At 51.4% G+C, this 13,839-nt stretch overlaps 5 protein-coding genes across 5 annotated transcripts; 2 read left to right on the forward strand and 3 right to left on the reverse strand.

Annotated features, from left to right (window-relative positions):
* Positions 1-136: 136 nt before the first annotated feature.
* Positions 137-1,396, reverse strand: VFPPC_15954 (hypothetical protein; the record flags this gene model as incomplete). Its single annotated transcript, XM_018293707.1, has 1 exon — positions 137-1,396. One exon carries the CDS (start codon positions 1,394-1,396, stop codon positions 137-139), a length of 1,260 nt encoding a protein of 419 aa, XP_018142920.1.
* Positions 1,397-2,428: 1,032 nt separating this feature from the next.
* On the forward strand, positions 2,429-6,775 carry VFPPC_07478 (DNA-directed RNA polymerase III largest subunit; the record flags this gene model as incomplete). The annotated part of the gene is made up of 1 exon (XM_018286327.1): positions 2,429-6,775. The coding sequence occupies one exon, from the start codon at positions 2,429-2,431 to the stop codon at positions 6,773-6,775; it is 4,347 nt and encodes a 1,448-aa protein (XP_018142921.1).
* A 133-nt stretch (positions 6,776-6,908) lies between these two features.
* VFPPC_07479 (MFS general substrate transporter) lies at positions 6,909-8,361 on the reverse strand (the record flags this gene model as incomplete). The annotated part of the gene is made up of 3 exons (XM_018286328.1): positions 6,909-7,280; positions 7,357-7,498; positions 7,547-8,361. 3 exons carry the CDS (start codon positions 8,359-8,361, stop codon positions 6,909-6,911), a joined length of 1,329 nt encoding a protein of 442 aa, XP_018142922.1.
* A 582-nt stretch (positions 8,362-8,943) lies between these two features.
* Positions 8,944-11,141, reverse strand: VFPPC_07480 (heterokaryon incompatibility protein; the record flags this gene model as incomplete). Its single annotated transcript, XM_018286329.1, has 2 exons — positions 8,944-10,697; positions 10,754-11,141. 2 exons carry the CDS (start codon positions 11,139-11,141, stop codon positions 8,944-8,946), a joined length of 2,142 nt encoding a protein of 713 aa, XP_018142923.1.
* A 798-nt stretch (positions 11,142-11,939) lies between these two features.
* Positions 11,940-13,745, forward strand: VFPPC_07481 (hypothetical protein; the record flags this gene model as incomplete). Its single annotated transcript, XM_018286330.1, has 1 exon — positions 11,940-13,745. The coding sequence occupies one exon, from the start codon at positions 11,940-11,942 to the stop codon at positions 13,743-13,745; it is 1,806 nt and encodes a 601-aa protein (XP_018142924.1).
* Between the last annotated feature and the right edge of the window lie 94 nt (positions 13,746-13,839).

Consider the following 13,839-nt stretch of genomic DNA (forward strand, 5'->3'; position numbering starts at 1 on the left):
TCGTCTCTCACGAAGTCATGTCGTTGTCATAGAATATGAAATATGCATCTTCAAACATTAACCTTGAATAAAAGGAACCGAAAAACAGGAAATTACTTGAATCCCCATATCAACTCCGGGTATAACCTCCGCTCAACTAATTCCCCGGCGGCGGCGCCTTGAAACATCTCGCCCCATCATTCGAATCCGTCGCCGGCCCATCCGTAACCTTCATCGCCGGCTTCCCGCCCTGCTCTACAGGAAAGTCAAAAATGTCACCACTCCCATTATCACTACCGTACAACTCATCCCCAACCGCGTACAACGCCCCAAACCCACCTCTACCAGGTGTAACCTCACCGTAGTCATCTAAAGTCTCCCACGTATGACTTGTCCTCGACCAGCGGGCGCCGATCGCCCGACTCCCAATCTTAATGGAGTAGAGGTAGTCACCGCCATTTTCCAAGTATACCCAGTCTGCAACTACTGTGCCCGGCGAAGTACCCTTCGCAACTACCTTGCCGAATGTCCGTGAGCCAGGCTTCAGATCTACCTGTTCCCAGCGGTTTCCTCTTGCGGATACCCAGAATTGGCCTTGGTCGTCTATGTCGCCTACGTTGAGGCCGTTGGGGACCCGGAGCGGCAGCAGGGTAGCTTCGCCGGCGGCGTCGATGCGGATGAGTTGTTGGCGGTTGTTGGCGACGGCGATGAAGGCGTAGAGGAAGTTGTCGAGGATGTTGTAGCCTAGTGCGTTGATGTTGCCGCCGGGGCCGACGCGGTCTTTTATCACGGGGTTGTCGCCAGTGGCGAGGTCCAGGCGGTAGAGGGTGTTGCGTTGGATGAGGAAGCCGCCTGCGTCGCAGGAGAATGTTGGTCCGGGGGGAGGGGAGGACGATGAGGGATGGGTGGAGGAGGGCTTTGCTGAAGATGGTTTTGCGGATGAGGCTGCTGGTTTGGAGGATGGGGGAGGGAGTTTTGACGATGGAGACGGAGTTGGTGTTTCGATAATGACTGTCCCTGGAGTTGTGCCCTTGGGAGGAACGGTGGTGGTGATGGGTCCGGATATGCGCGATGTGCCCGTGTAGGCGGTCGTGATGGTCGTGTATCTGGGCGGTGGACGATGAGTAGGAGAATCAGTTGGTGTTTCAATTATAACCGTGCCCGGTTCGTTGTCGTGAGGAGGAATTGTAGATGTTATTGGTGCAGTAATAGGCAAACCACCAGTATATGGCCGCGTGATGGTGACATATTCATCGCAGATGCTCAGTGTAGGACTTGGTCCAAACATGACTGTCACGACGGTGACTCTCTCATGGCAAATCGTCTGTCCATGACGATCTAGTTGATTAGGAGGACACGCATCATTGGCGTAGGCGTGCCAGATGGGCGCCACGAGCAGAGGGAGGAGTGTCTTCATGTTCTGGCAATGTCACCGGCGAAACGTGGTAGGTTGATGCTGGAACATCAACTATTTTTGGCGGTTTACTCATCATGAAACTGATGATTACGGAAAAGACTGAGCTTCTTATACGGTTGGGCGCGTGGTGGAATGATTGAGATTCCGTGTGTTGATGCAAGATGTGGTGTCTTAGATTGGGATTTTGGGTGGGGAGCGCGGGTGTAGCCTGGTAACGCTCGCGACACGGAAATAACGCCGTTGGACGTTGGATCGGAACATTTTGAGTAATGAGTATCTCTTTAGGGGTGAAGTGCTGAGTCGTAGCTGTTTGTTTGACTGCTTGTGGAATTCTCGCTATCGTGTCTTGTATAGTGTCGTATGCTGGGGAGCTGTTGGCTCTTGGAGGCATCCACCACAGACCTGCCGGGCGCTTGTGGGTATAGAATGGGCATTCTTCTCTATTTTAAGCTAGTGGCAGTTCAATGAAAGAGTATGTCGTGCTATAGTATTAAAGCTTAGCAGGATGGTGAGGTCTATGAAAAATATGTAGACTTCGAACATTGAGAGCAAAGACGTGAGGTCGTGTAAGTCAAGACGCTAAGCCCGATTGGGAACCCCACCTGGACGCCTGCTCCCACTTCGTCACACCGGCTGGCTGGACTGGACAAGTCGCAGCAAAAAAGTTTAGGTGGATCAATTGATGCTAGCAGAGCAAGGGCAAGGAAAAGGCGCCGTAAATTTTATTCGATCTCTACCTTTGGCTAAGCATCTTTTGTCGTCGCCAACCATCAAATTGTTTGACTTCGACATCAGCCAAAGAGTCATACTTTTGCGACACCCCTCTCGAAGGGCGCAATAATCTGCCGCTCACACATCTACTACTTCCCTTTTTTTTGTCATGTTGTTCGAGCATATCCTGCGATCGCAAACTGCGGCATCCTTGTGATCCCATTCGAGTCCAAATAAACACCCCACCATCGTCGAGAACGAGAGGCAGGAAGTTGCCGATTTTCGCTCGGCCTTGCGCCCTGCGACAAAATACCACACAACATGATCAACTCGACAGAGGGTCCTGTCAAGCAGCAGCTTGAGGATAAACTGCCCAAGCGATTCAAGGGCATCAAATTTGGCATTCAGTCCAATCAAGACATTGCCAACCAAGCTGTCCTCGAGGTGTCCGACCGATTGCTGTACGACATTGAGAACAACCGAGCGCCATATCGTCATGGACCGCTGGATCCGAGACTGGGAACGTCAAGCAAAGGCGGAAAATGTGATACCTGCCAGGACTCGCTGCAGAACTGTATTGGCCACTTTGGCCATGTCAGGCTGCCCCTCCCAGCTTTTCACATTGGATACCTCCGATTCATCATGTCTATCCTGCAGGAGATTTGCAAGGACTGCGGAAGAGTATTGCTGGAGGAGCCTGATCGACGGTCCTTCCTCAAGCAGCTACGGCAGCCCTTCCTGGATAATCTTCGTCGAACCCAGATTTGCAAGAGGATCAATGAACAGTGCCGGAAGTCTAAGACGTGCCCATACTGTGGATCTGTGAATGGCCAGATTCGAAAGATTGGTGTTCTTAAGCTCGCGCACGATAAATTTTCCTTTTATAATAAATCTACCGCTGCTAAGAAGGTTCCTCCGGAGAGCAAAGTCAAGTTTGACGACTCATTCACCGACGCAAAGCGGGAGAATCCCGAACTTGAGAAACATCTTCGCAAAGCCATGGAGGATCTCAACCCCCTCAGAGTCCTAAACCTCTTTAAAATGATTAGTCCGACAGACTGCGAGCTGCTCGGTCTCGATCCGGCAGAGGGCCGACCCGAAATGTTCATCTGGCAGTTCGTGCCCGCTCCCCCCGTTTGCATTAGACCTTCTGTGGCACAGGACAATGCGAGTAACGAAGACGATCTCACGACCAAGCTGGCGGACATTGTATGGGTCAGTGGCATGATCCGTTCAGCTCTGCAGAAAGGCTCTCCCATCCAGACCATTATGGAACAGTGGGAGTACCTCCAAACCCAGATTGCCATGTACGTTAACAGCGATGTGCCTGGCCTCCAGCAGCCAGGCTTTGGAAAGTCCACCAGGGGTTTCTGCCAACGGTTGAAGGGGAAACAGGGCCGATTTAGAGGCAATTTGTCTGGAAAGCGTGTGGATTTCTCTGGCCGAACCGTCATTTCTCCCGACCCTAACCTGGGCATCGACCAAGTTGCCGTTCCCCAACTCGTCGCAAAAAACTTGACATATCCTGAAAAAGTCAACCGGCAAAACATCGAAAAGCTACGGCAGTGCGTCCGAAACGGCTGCGATGTCTGGCCAGGCGCCCAGGGCATTCTAAAGAAGGAAGACGACAGTTACTACAAGTTCAATCTGCGATTCGGTAACAGAGACTTTGCAGCCAAGCAGCTCAGCTACGGTGATGTCGTCGAACGGCATTTGGAGGATGGTGACATTGTGCTGTTCAACCGTCAACCGTCTCTACACAAGCTTAGTATCATGAGCCACGTGGCCAAGATTCGACCTTGGAGGACGTTCCGTTTGAATGAGTGTGTGTGCAACCCGTATAACGCTGACTTTGACGGTGACGAGATGAACCTCCACGTTCCGCAGACTGAAGAGGCGCGAGCTGAGGCTATTAACCTCATGGGTGTCAAGTACAACCTTGCCACGCCTAAGAATGGAGAACCTATTATTGCTGCCACGCAAGATTTCATCACAGCTGCCTTTTTACTAAGTAGCAAAGATCGATTCTACGATCGTAAGTCCTTCTCATACATTTGCATGCACATGATGGAACAAGGAACCAAGATCGAAATCCCTCCACCTGCCATTGTAGCACCAAAGGCTCTTTGGACGGGTAAACAAATCTTTAGCGTCATGATGAGACCGAACAAGGATTGTCCCGTCAAAATCAACCTCGACGCAAAGTGCAGAGCGTACAAGGCACGACCTGGCCAGTGCCCTGACATGGATCCCAATGATGGCTGGCTCGTCGTTCGCAATTCAGAAGTCATGTGTGGCCGTATGGACAAGTCAACAGTTGGGTCCGGAAAGAAGGACTCTATATTCTATGTTATTCTTCGAGATTTTGGACCAGATGAGGCAGTTATTGCCATGAATCGATTGGCCAAGCTCTGTGCCAGAGCACTCACAAATCGAGGTTTCTCTATCGGTGTCGGTGACGTCTTCCCCACGGAGACACTGACCATCGAGAAGGAAAACCTGGTATCGACAGCATACAAAATGTGTGACGACCTCATTGCGACTTTTAAGCTCGGCAAGCTAGACAAGGCTCCAGGCTGTAACATGGAGCAGACTCTGGAAAATTCCATCTCTGGTATTCTCAGCAAAGTTCGACAGCAGGCCGGTTCTTACTGTATCGACACCCTCAGTCGCAACAATGCTCCCCTGATCATGGCACAGTCTGGTTCCAAGGGCTCCGACATTAACGTTGCGCAGATGGTGGCAGTCGTCGGCCAGCAAATTATCGGCGGCCAGCGAGTTCCTGATGGATTCCAAGACCGCAGTTTGCCACACTTCCACAAGAATGCACGTCAGCCCCCATCAAAGGGTTTCGTCAAGAACAGTTTCTATACTGGCTTGTTTCCCACGGAGTTCCTGTTCCACGCTATTTCTGGCCGTGAAGGTCTGGTTGATACTGCTGTCAAGACTGCCGAAACTGGTTACATGTCCCGACGACTGATGAAATCTTTGGAGGATTTGTCGACGCAGTACGACGACACGGTCAGAACTTCTGCTGGTGGCATTGTTCAGTTCCAATTTGGAGCCGACAAACTCGATCCAGTTGACATGGAAGGTTCCGCAGAGCCTGTCAACTTTAAACGGACTTGGAGTCACGCCGAGACGCTCACTTGGGACAACGAAGAGGCTTCCATGACCCCCAGCGAAATTAGGGCATTCTGCGATTCCATGCTCTCGGTGGAGCGAAAACGGTTCCCCAGACACGGATTAGCATATGGCGAGGCTCTTGACTATGAAGACCAGACCGATTACGGCATTGATGAACACGAGGGTGCCCGACGCTTCCTCAAGACTATTGAAAATCATGTCGAGAGCCTAGCGTCTAAGCTTGACCGAGTACGAGAACTGGCTGGCTTCTCCGGTTCCAAGATGCTCAAAGCTACGGCCCAAGATCATGCAGACCGTACTGCCAAGGTGACGTCAACAACACTGCGTCTATTCATCAGAATGTGCCTGGAGAAGTACAAGAAGGCGCACGTGGAACCTGGTCATGCTGTCGGAGCGGTTGGTGCTCAGTCAATTGGTGAACCTGGTACGCAGATGACGCTCAAGACTTTCCATTTTGCTGGTGTCGCTGGTATGAGTATTACGCAAGGTGTGCCGCGTATCAAGGAAATTATCAACGCCTCCAAAAACATCAGTACCCCGGTTATTACATGCCCTCTAATGAATGACCAACAAATTGAAGCAGCCAGAGTTGTCAAGGGTCGTATCGAAAAGACGTACATCTCCGACGTACTGCACTTTGTTGAAGACGAATGGCGTCCAGGCGAGGGCAATGTAGTGCTGCAGATCGACAAAAGCGCTCTGTCGGACCTGCACCTGGGCATTGGCATTTACGATATTGCCGAGTCTATCTGCAAACAGCGCAAACTCAAGATTCTTCGTGAAGATTTGTCTGTCTATGGCGAGAGAATTGTCATCCGAGTCCGAGATGCAAGCGATATGCCGGCGAGAAAAACCACGCGCACCAAGCCTGCTCTCGAGGACAGCGGCGACATGCTACTGCGAGCCAACTTCCTGCGTCGGGCACTCCCACATGTCCCTATTTCCGGCTACCCCGAGGCCACTCGTGCCATTATCCAGACATCCGAGCAAAACACACATAAGGTGTTGGTTGAAGGTTACGGATTGCGCGAGTGCATGACCACAGAAGGTGTCATCGGCACCAAGACTCGCTCCAACAACGTCATGGAGTGTCGTGACGTGCTCGGCATTGAAGCCGCCCGAAGCACCATTGCCGATGAGATTAGTCAAGTCATGGGCGACATGGGTATCGATCCTCGACACATGCAGCTGCTAGCTGATGTCATGACCTACAAGGGAGAAGTGTTGGGTATTACGCGATTCGGTCTGTCCAAGATGCGAGACAGTGTACTACAGCTTGCGTCTTTTGAAAAGACCCCCGACCACTTGTTTGAGGCTGCTGCGGGCATGAAGACGGACCAGATTGAGGGTGTAAGTGAGTGTATTATCATGGGACAGACAATGGCTGTGGGTACTGGTGCGTTCCAGGTTGTCCGACGGCTGGGTATTCGACCAGGAGACACGGCGCAGAAAAAGACTATATTTGAGGACGCGTGGAATTCGGAGGTGACGAGAAAGAAGAAGGCAAGGAGGAGGGTGTAGGTTTGTCATTGAAGGCATGTTAGATATGAAGTACCTTGAGTAATGATCAAGCATGAAGTCAAGCCAAGCTGTCTATTCAAGTGTGATGCCCTATATACAGTATCTTGCTATCCCCTGTCTATCTGTGACAAGCTCATCTCGTCTCCTCATCTCTAGCCCGTTGTCGCTCTCTGTTCTTGAAAACAGCCAGCAACCCCAAATCATAGCACACCTTCAACGAACCGGCGCACACAAAACTGACCCAGAACAAATCATGATTCGCCAGGACACCCGTGATGAGCGGCCCTACGCTCTGCGCACTCGTTTTAACCACGTTCACTAGTCCCATTACTGCGGTCCGTTCAGAGGGCAGCAATATGGCGGCGAGGAAGGCTGATCGGGGGGCGACGTCCATGGACTGCGTGCAGGCTCGGAGGGCGAGCAGCGTGAGGGAGAGAGAGACGTTTGAGGGGAGAGGAATGAGGGCTAGGAAGACGGATGAGGGGAGGTGTGTGAACACCATTGTCTGTTTGGTGTTAGTCGTCTGTTTATAATGTTTTCTTTGCGAAGTGGAATTTGTGTGAAGGGGTAGGATGGCTTACTTTGACGTTTCCGAGGCGCTTGGAGATAGACGAGGCGACGATGACAGACGCAGCTGATATGAGAGACGTGGTGAAGAATATGGACCCGAGACGGCCTTCTTCAATGTTGAATCGGGAGCGGAAGTAGAATGTGACCCACGATCTGTGACATTAGCAACAGGCACACATTTATCTCAAAGAGTCAACTTACAATGGCGCCAAACCAGACGCAAAGGCATCCAGGGCAAATAAGAGACACAAAGTAACGGCAATGGCTCTACTCTCCGCAGAAACATGCGGTACCAACGACCTCCAGCTCCTCTTCACCTGCGTCTCCCTATTCAGCAACGGCTCCGTCTCGACATCAACCTCCTCCGCCTCCACGGCCCTCGACAACCCCAACGTAAACAACAACTTCAACGCCCCCAGCACAGCATACCCCCAAAAGATGACCCTATACGCCTCTTCAATCTCCCATCCCCCCTTCACCAAAACATGCGTCACCCACCCGCACACCATCATCCCAAACGCCGTCCCCGCCGTCCCCAGCAAACTATACCAGGCGTACACATCACTCCTCGCTTCTGGCGTAGTCAAATGCGCAACGATACTCTCCTCCACGGCTCTAAACGGACCAATCTCATTACCGCTCGGGGAAATCACGCCAAACACCGCCGCGGCAAGTAAGATCCAGTAGTTTTGGAAGAGGGCGAAGACAACGCCGCTTAGGGACATGAGGATCGCGCCGGCGGCGAGGGTGGTTTTCCGGCCGATCTTGTCGGCGGTGAGGGTGAGGACGAAGCTGATTAGGATGTCGCCTGTGAGGGTGAGCGTCATGAAGAGCCCGGATTGGGTGCGGGAGTTGCCGAGGGACTGGAGGTAGCTGACGAGGATGAGGGTTGAGGCGCCGTAGGCGAAGAGGCGGGTGAAGCGTTGGAGGATGAGGAGGTGGATGTCGAGGGGGCAGGCGTGGAGGGTGGTGAGGCCGAGTTCGGAGAGGAGGCGGGTGAGTGATTGGGGTGCCATTTTGATGGATGTGTTGAAGTTTGAGGTTTGAGGTTGAGATGTGAAGAATGTGAAGGTTGTATAAGTTGAGTTTTGGTGGAGTGTAAGTGCTCGGCGGTAGGGGGCATGTCCGAGATATTTCCGCACCACGTCATCTGCGCCACAATGTTGATGAGATGTCGAGGTTTGAATGGTGATTTTAAATTAGTGTTTGTATTTGGTATTGGAAGGATTGTGGTGCTGGATGTGTGGTATGTGGTTGTGTGGGTGTAGACTGTGTGTATGTGCAGTCAGTCTTGGCAGACTTGGCTGACAAGCGTGTTATAGATGGCCCCGTAGTTCGACAAATGCAGGCTTTTAGATAGTTTCTAGGTCTTTTAATAGATAGTGGTTTATATTTGTAGGGGTCTTCTCGCCAGAACCAGCTTCAACGGGCCAAGTTTCGCCGCAAACCGGATATTATTTGCCATCTCAAGTAGGCTAATTCAATGAAAGAATATAAAGGCAAATAAGACAGAAACACAGAAAAGTTAACCATGAAGGGGCAATGCCCGGCTGCCTCATTATACGCCCAGTAGGTGTTCAACCTTCCAACTTCCCCCACTACTCAATAGAAACAACTTGTTCCTTTGCATTCATAAACACCTCGGCATCCCTAATCCAAAAGACACCCACTCTGCTATACACACCCTGCCTGTTCGTCGAAAGCAGCAAACCCTCACTTGGTACATGCGATCTCCCATCCCCCATGGAAAGAGTCAAAACCGGCAGAGCCCAAAACTCGGTGCCAGCAATCGAATTACGATCAACCCACTGATCAAAGAGCGCCAGAGCAATGCCCTTTTCGTCATGTGGGTTACCCAAATCTTGCAGCACAACACCATGTTCCTTCAAGTTTTCTTGTTCCACAGACGTGATGGTGCCATGGGGATGGCGAACCTCTCCGACCTTGAGGTCCATCATGAAGTTGCGGACAACGCCTTTCGTGGCTCGCACTCGATGAAGACGGCCCAGCACATCAATCTTCAAGGGCAAAGACCGTTGGATCTCTTTGGTTTCGAGCTGCGTTTTGATGCCCCAGGTGCCGCGACTCCAAGCGCCGCCCCTATTTGCAGGGCCACAGCAAGGTATTCTGTGAAACATGGATGTAGTTGCGCCGGTGCTTAGTATCGGGGCACAGTGAAAGGTCATTCGGCCGACGACAGACATCCACGACCACGAAGGTGCTCGTTGAACAGGAACAGGGAGAGTACCAGGTCCCTTTGAGGAAACCGGCCATACGAGAGGTCGACAATGGTCTGCAGATTCGGCCTCAAGACTCCGCCGCCACATGAGAGCATGTTGAAATGTGTCTGTTTCCCATACTCCAGCGAGGTATCTCGGGGGTTTCCCATCCCTCGCCGCTTTGGCTAGAGCTTTCTCGCACCGCCTCGCGATACCTGCAAGCGCGGCATAACAGTCGAAAGGATCGTACATGTCTCGAATGGAGTACTGCTGGGCGATGCGGTACCAACCGCGTGCGACATCCTCCTGCGTGCGACGTGACCCGTTGCTTCCTCCGCGACGTGCGTCAGGAGGATGAGGCAGAATCCAGTCGTGCTCGATGGCCGGCTCTTCGAACATGTGTGGATCGTCACTGCCGTCTTGGAAGTCCTTGCGTTTACGACACCGCAGGAAGACTTGTCCTATTCCGAAGACGAGGTTGCGCCTGCTCAGTATGGATTCTTGGAAACACCAGGCTCGTTGGTCTGTCGGGCCAATGGCACGACTGGTGGCCAGACTGATTTCAAGGCGGCATGCTGTGCCGTTCACTTGGTATGGAAGGTCAACGGGCTGAAGCTTATTGAAGAATCCCTCGCGGCTGTCGTGGCTTTTCCCAATGGTGATGGTGAGTGCTGCGTTGCCATAGACTTCGGGGACTTCTACTGCTGCATTCTTCCAGTCGTCGTCGTCGTCCTGAAGGATGCAAAGAGCATCTATCCATATGTATCGGAGGCCTAAGTCCCGCGCCACCGTTATGCCTTCGCGAAGGGACGCCGTGAGAAGATGTGGTTTGATGCCCCTTTTCAGATCGCCTCGGATCGCCTTCTTTAGCTTCAACTTATGGATGCTATCGTTTTTGTCTTTCTTCTCGCCCCAGACATATGATAGGGCCACATATAGCTCTTTCTGGCCGGCTTTGGTTTCAACCAGTCTATAATTATCTGGGTCACTAATGTCCACTAGTCTCGTCGGTGCTGCTTTCGGCTCGATTCTGCCGCACCACGGATGTTCGTTGTTGCATGTCCCGAGCCAGGTTAAGACGGTTTCCTTGATTTGAGGAGTCCAGGTGTTCCCTGAGGCTGCTGGCCGATTTGCTGTAGTGGCAGATTTTGTCAGTTGGTAAGTTGAACAACTTGGTCTGACTACTCACGGTTATGTATCGAAAGGTCCAATTGCCTAATCTGTATGGGAGTAGCGTCGAGGGTACTTAGGACTGGCCGGGTTCCGTCCATCATAACCGCTCCCCTGATCTGGACTTTGGGAGGCCGCGAATAGTGGCCATAAACCAAGTCCAATACATATTCAGAGTTGAGAATAGTGTCGACACTAGACGTGGAAACAGACGCTGAGTATTGTGCCTGTATACTTGCCCACAACAAAACACAGAGAGAACAGGCAGGATGGTTTATCGGCTCTGCAGACAACTTCAGATGTCCAAGAATGCCATAGTGATTAGATTCGCGATAACCATCTTGAACAAAGCGCTGACACTCTTGGCACAGCACTGGAGTCGACGTTCCAGCAGTAGTCCAGGACATGATGTCAAAAATGGTGTCAAAGTGTATGAAGAAGGTTCACGATGGCTACCTGGCTCAGCAGCGAGGGAATGCATCAGGCATAAATACAAGACTTCAGCCCGGATGGCACACATGTCAGCAGGAAATCCCCTCATTCTATCTCATTCAGTCCACTTGTATGTATTCACCCATGCAACTCGGTCAGCACTGCATGATTGACAGCCTCGTTATTGAACGCCGCAGCCTTGTATGTACTTATGTAGCTGCCCAAGTGTACGGAAAGTGTTCCCGCCCAATCATGGCAAAGTAGAGAAAAGAGACTTGGAGTCTCAAAAGGGAAAGTCGATGAGATGAGATTTTGCCGCTCGCTCCTACCCGGTCGGAAAATAGTTTGCGGCGTGATACATGATGTGTATGAGATGTCAACTGGTGAGATTCGACGAAACTGCCCCCGCATCAACCTGCATCAACCTGCAGGAATCTGCATCACATCATGCAGCTAACTGATGAGTGACGAATGTGTCAACAAACCAGTGGCTCGTCAGGGTCTGCTTGCAGGCCCACGGATGGACCGCGCAGGGTTTCGCAAGGCGGTGCAGCATTCTCGTGAAGTGTATTTACATTCACTCGGCGTTTGCCTTGATCATCAACTGGTTGCCTCACAGCTTTGCCTCATCGATCATATACCAACATAACCCGATCAACCTCGCGATGTGATTAGACTTTCAGAAAAAAAACGCACTAATACTTTACAATAAGTCGACTAACATATATTCCCTTGTGCGCAATCGCCAGAAGGAATTTCTGGCAGTCGCAAAAATGGCCGAGGCGTTGGCTGTCCTCGGCGCAGCAGCAGCGGCAGTCCAATTCGCTGAAACGTCCGCCAGGCTGCTCATCAAAACTATCCGACTCGTTAAAGACCTTAAAGAAGTTCCCTTAAAGCTTGCGAAGCTGCTCGAAGAGGTTGAGACGTCTACAAACCACGTCGACTCCCTCTTCCTGAGTCTTTTACAGGACGATTCCGCCCTGTACACGCAGGTCAAGTCCCCAGCGCACCTGAACGGACTCGTTGAAACCATCACCGCTCTACAGAAAGCAACAGAAGAGATGAACATGTTTCTTGCGCCGATGGCAGAGTTCAAGGAAGGATCAATCTCAAAGGGGAGGCGAATGGCTCGTCTGTGGAAGTCAGCCGTGTCGCTGACCATGGAGAAGGAACTGTCAGAAAAGCTGGAACGACTAAATCGCCTGAACAATAACGTGGTGCGGGAGTTGTCGGTGGTGAGCTTACAGGTTCAGATTACGACAAATACACTTGCGACTGTGAACAATGAGATCTCGCTGAGGGGATTCGAGGAGCTCACCAGGCAACTGAATGCGTTGTCGGTGGACGTGAAGAATCTTCATTCATCAATGACGCAACGGCAGAGTTTTGATAGCTCTACGGACTCGGAAATTCTCAAGCAAGACGTGTCACTTACGATCTGCAAAACCACCTCGTTTAGCAGTGATGCTTCGTCCGAGATTAGTCTCGCCGACTCACAACATACTCTTGTGTCGCGAACCGAGAGATCTGCCTCGGCGGAGCGACGAAAAGCACATTTAAGGCTTCACCTACAACAAGGTCTAGCTTCTTCCCTTCAGAATACACCAAAGGGTCGCGTTATAGACTCAGACTTGGACCTTGTGCTCCTCACTATTCGAACATACTACACCAAAGGCAATTTTGATCCAACACCAGCGATGCTACAGCCTCGGTTTTGGAAAGATTGCAGCAACAGTATCTACTTCTTCAAAGTTTCAGACTTTCCGAAAGCCCGTCGACTACTTCAAAGATCGACTGCCATACACTCCGACGACATTTTCACACAGGGAGCGGCAACCGCACTCATCGAGATTCTGAGCACCTTATCACCAGTTAACACTGCCACGAACCCAGACGTCCGCAAGACGCTACTGCTCTATTTACATTCCCTGGCTCTAAAGCAATTACCTCGCGCAAGTCCCATATTAGTTGTCCTGTCAAGGCTCCACGAAGGCATGGGCAGCAAAGACTGGTCACTAGCTGCACTAGAGTGCATCGTAGCGCAGCTTTGCGCTACCCTCCCAGCAACGAATGAGCTGAGAATACACGGCCAAAAGAGACTGATTGCGTTGCTGCGCCGCGGTAAAGACTACGATAAGGCCCTGGATGTATGTAATCGCGCTTTGGACGATGTTCGGCTTGCCGCGGGCGAAGGGTCACTCCAAGAGAGGAAACTCGCCCGTTTACAGGAACACATCTACATGGACCAAGGGGACTGGGTCTCTGCACTAAATGTTTGCTTTGATATCGTGGAACAGTCTGTTGAAGAGACGTTTGGGCCGAACCCCGATCCTCAGCGCCACGACGAGTGCGCCATCTGGACTATGGAGGACATTGCCAAGATTTATGAGAATAATGGAAACTTGGCTATGTCTATTGCGTGGTTGAAGCAGGCGAGAATTAGTGGCGGTATGTGTTGGGGTCCGGATGTGTCGTTGGAGCATATTCATGATAAATTGATTGAGTTGTTGCGGCAGTGTGACAAGGATGAGGAGGCTGAGCTTTGGAGTACGGCTTTTGGGCCATGTGTTGCTGAGTGATGTATGTAGAATAGAGATGTTAGCATGCTCTGATGCGTCTTTTTATATTGTGATGTTGTGAATTAGTCCACCTGCCTTTATCTGTCTAACTGTC

Source organism: Pochonia chlamydosporia, chromosome 4 (genome assembly GCF_001653235.2).
Source record: "Pochonia chlamydosporia 170 chromosome 4, whole genome shotgun sequence".
Classification (NCBI taxonomy): domain Eukaryota; kingdom Fungi; phylum Ascomycota; class Sordariomycetes; order Hypocreales; family Clavicipitaceae; genus Pochonia; species Pochonia chlamydosporia.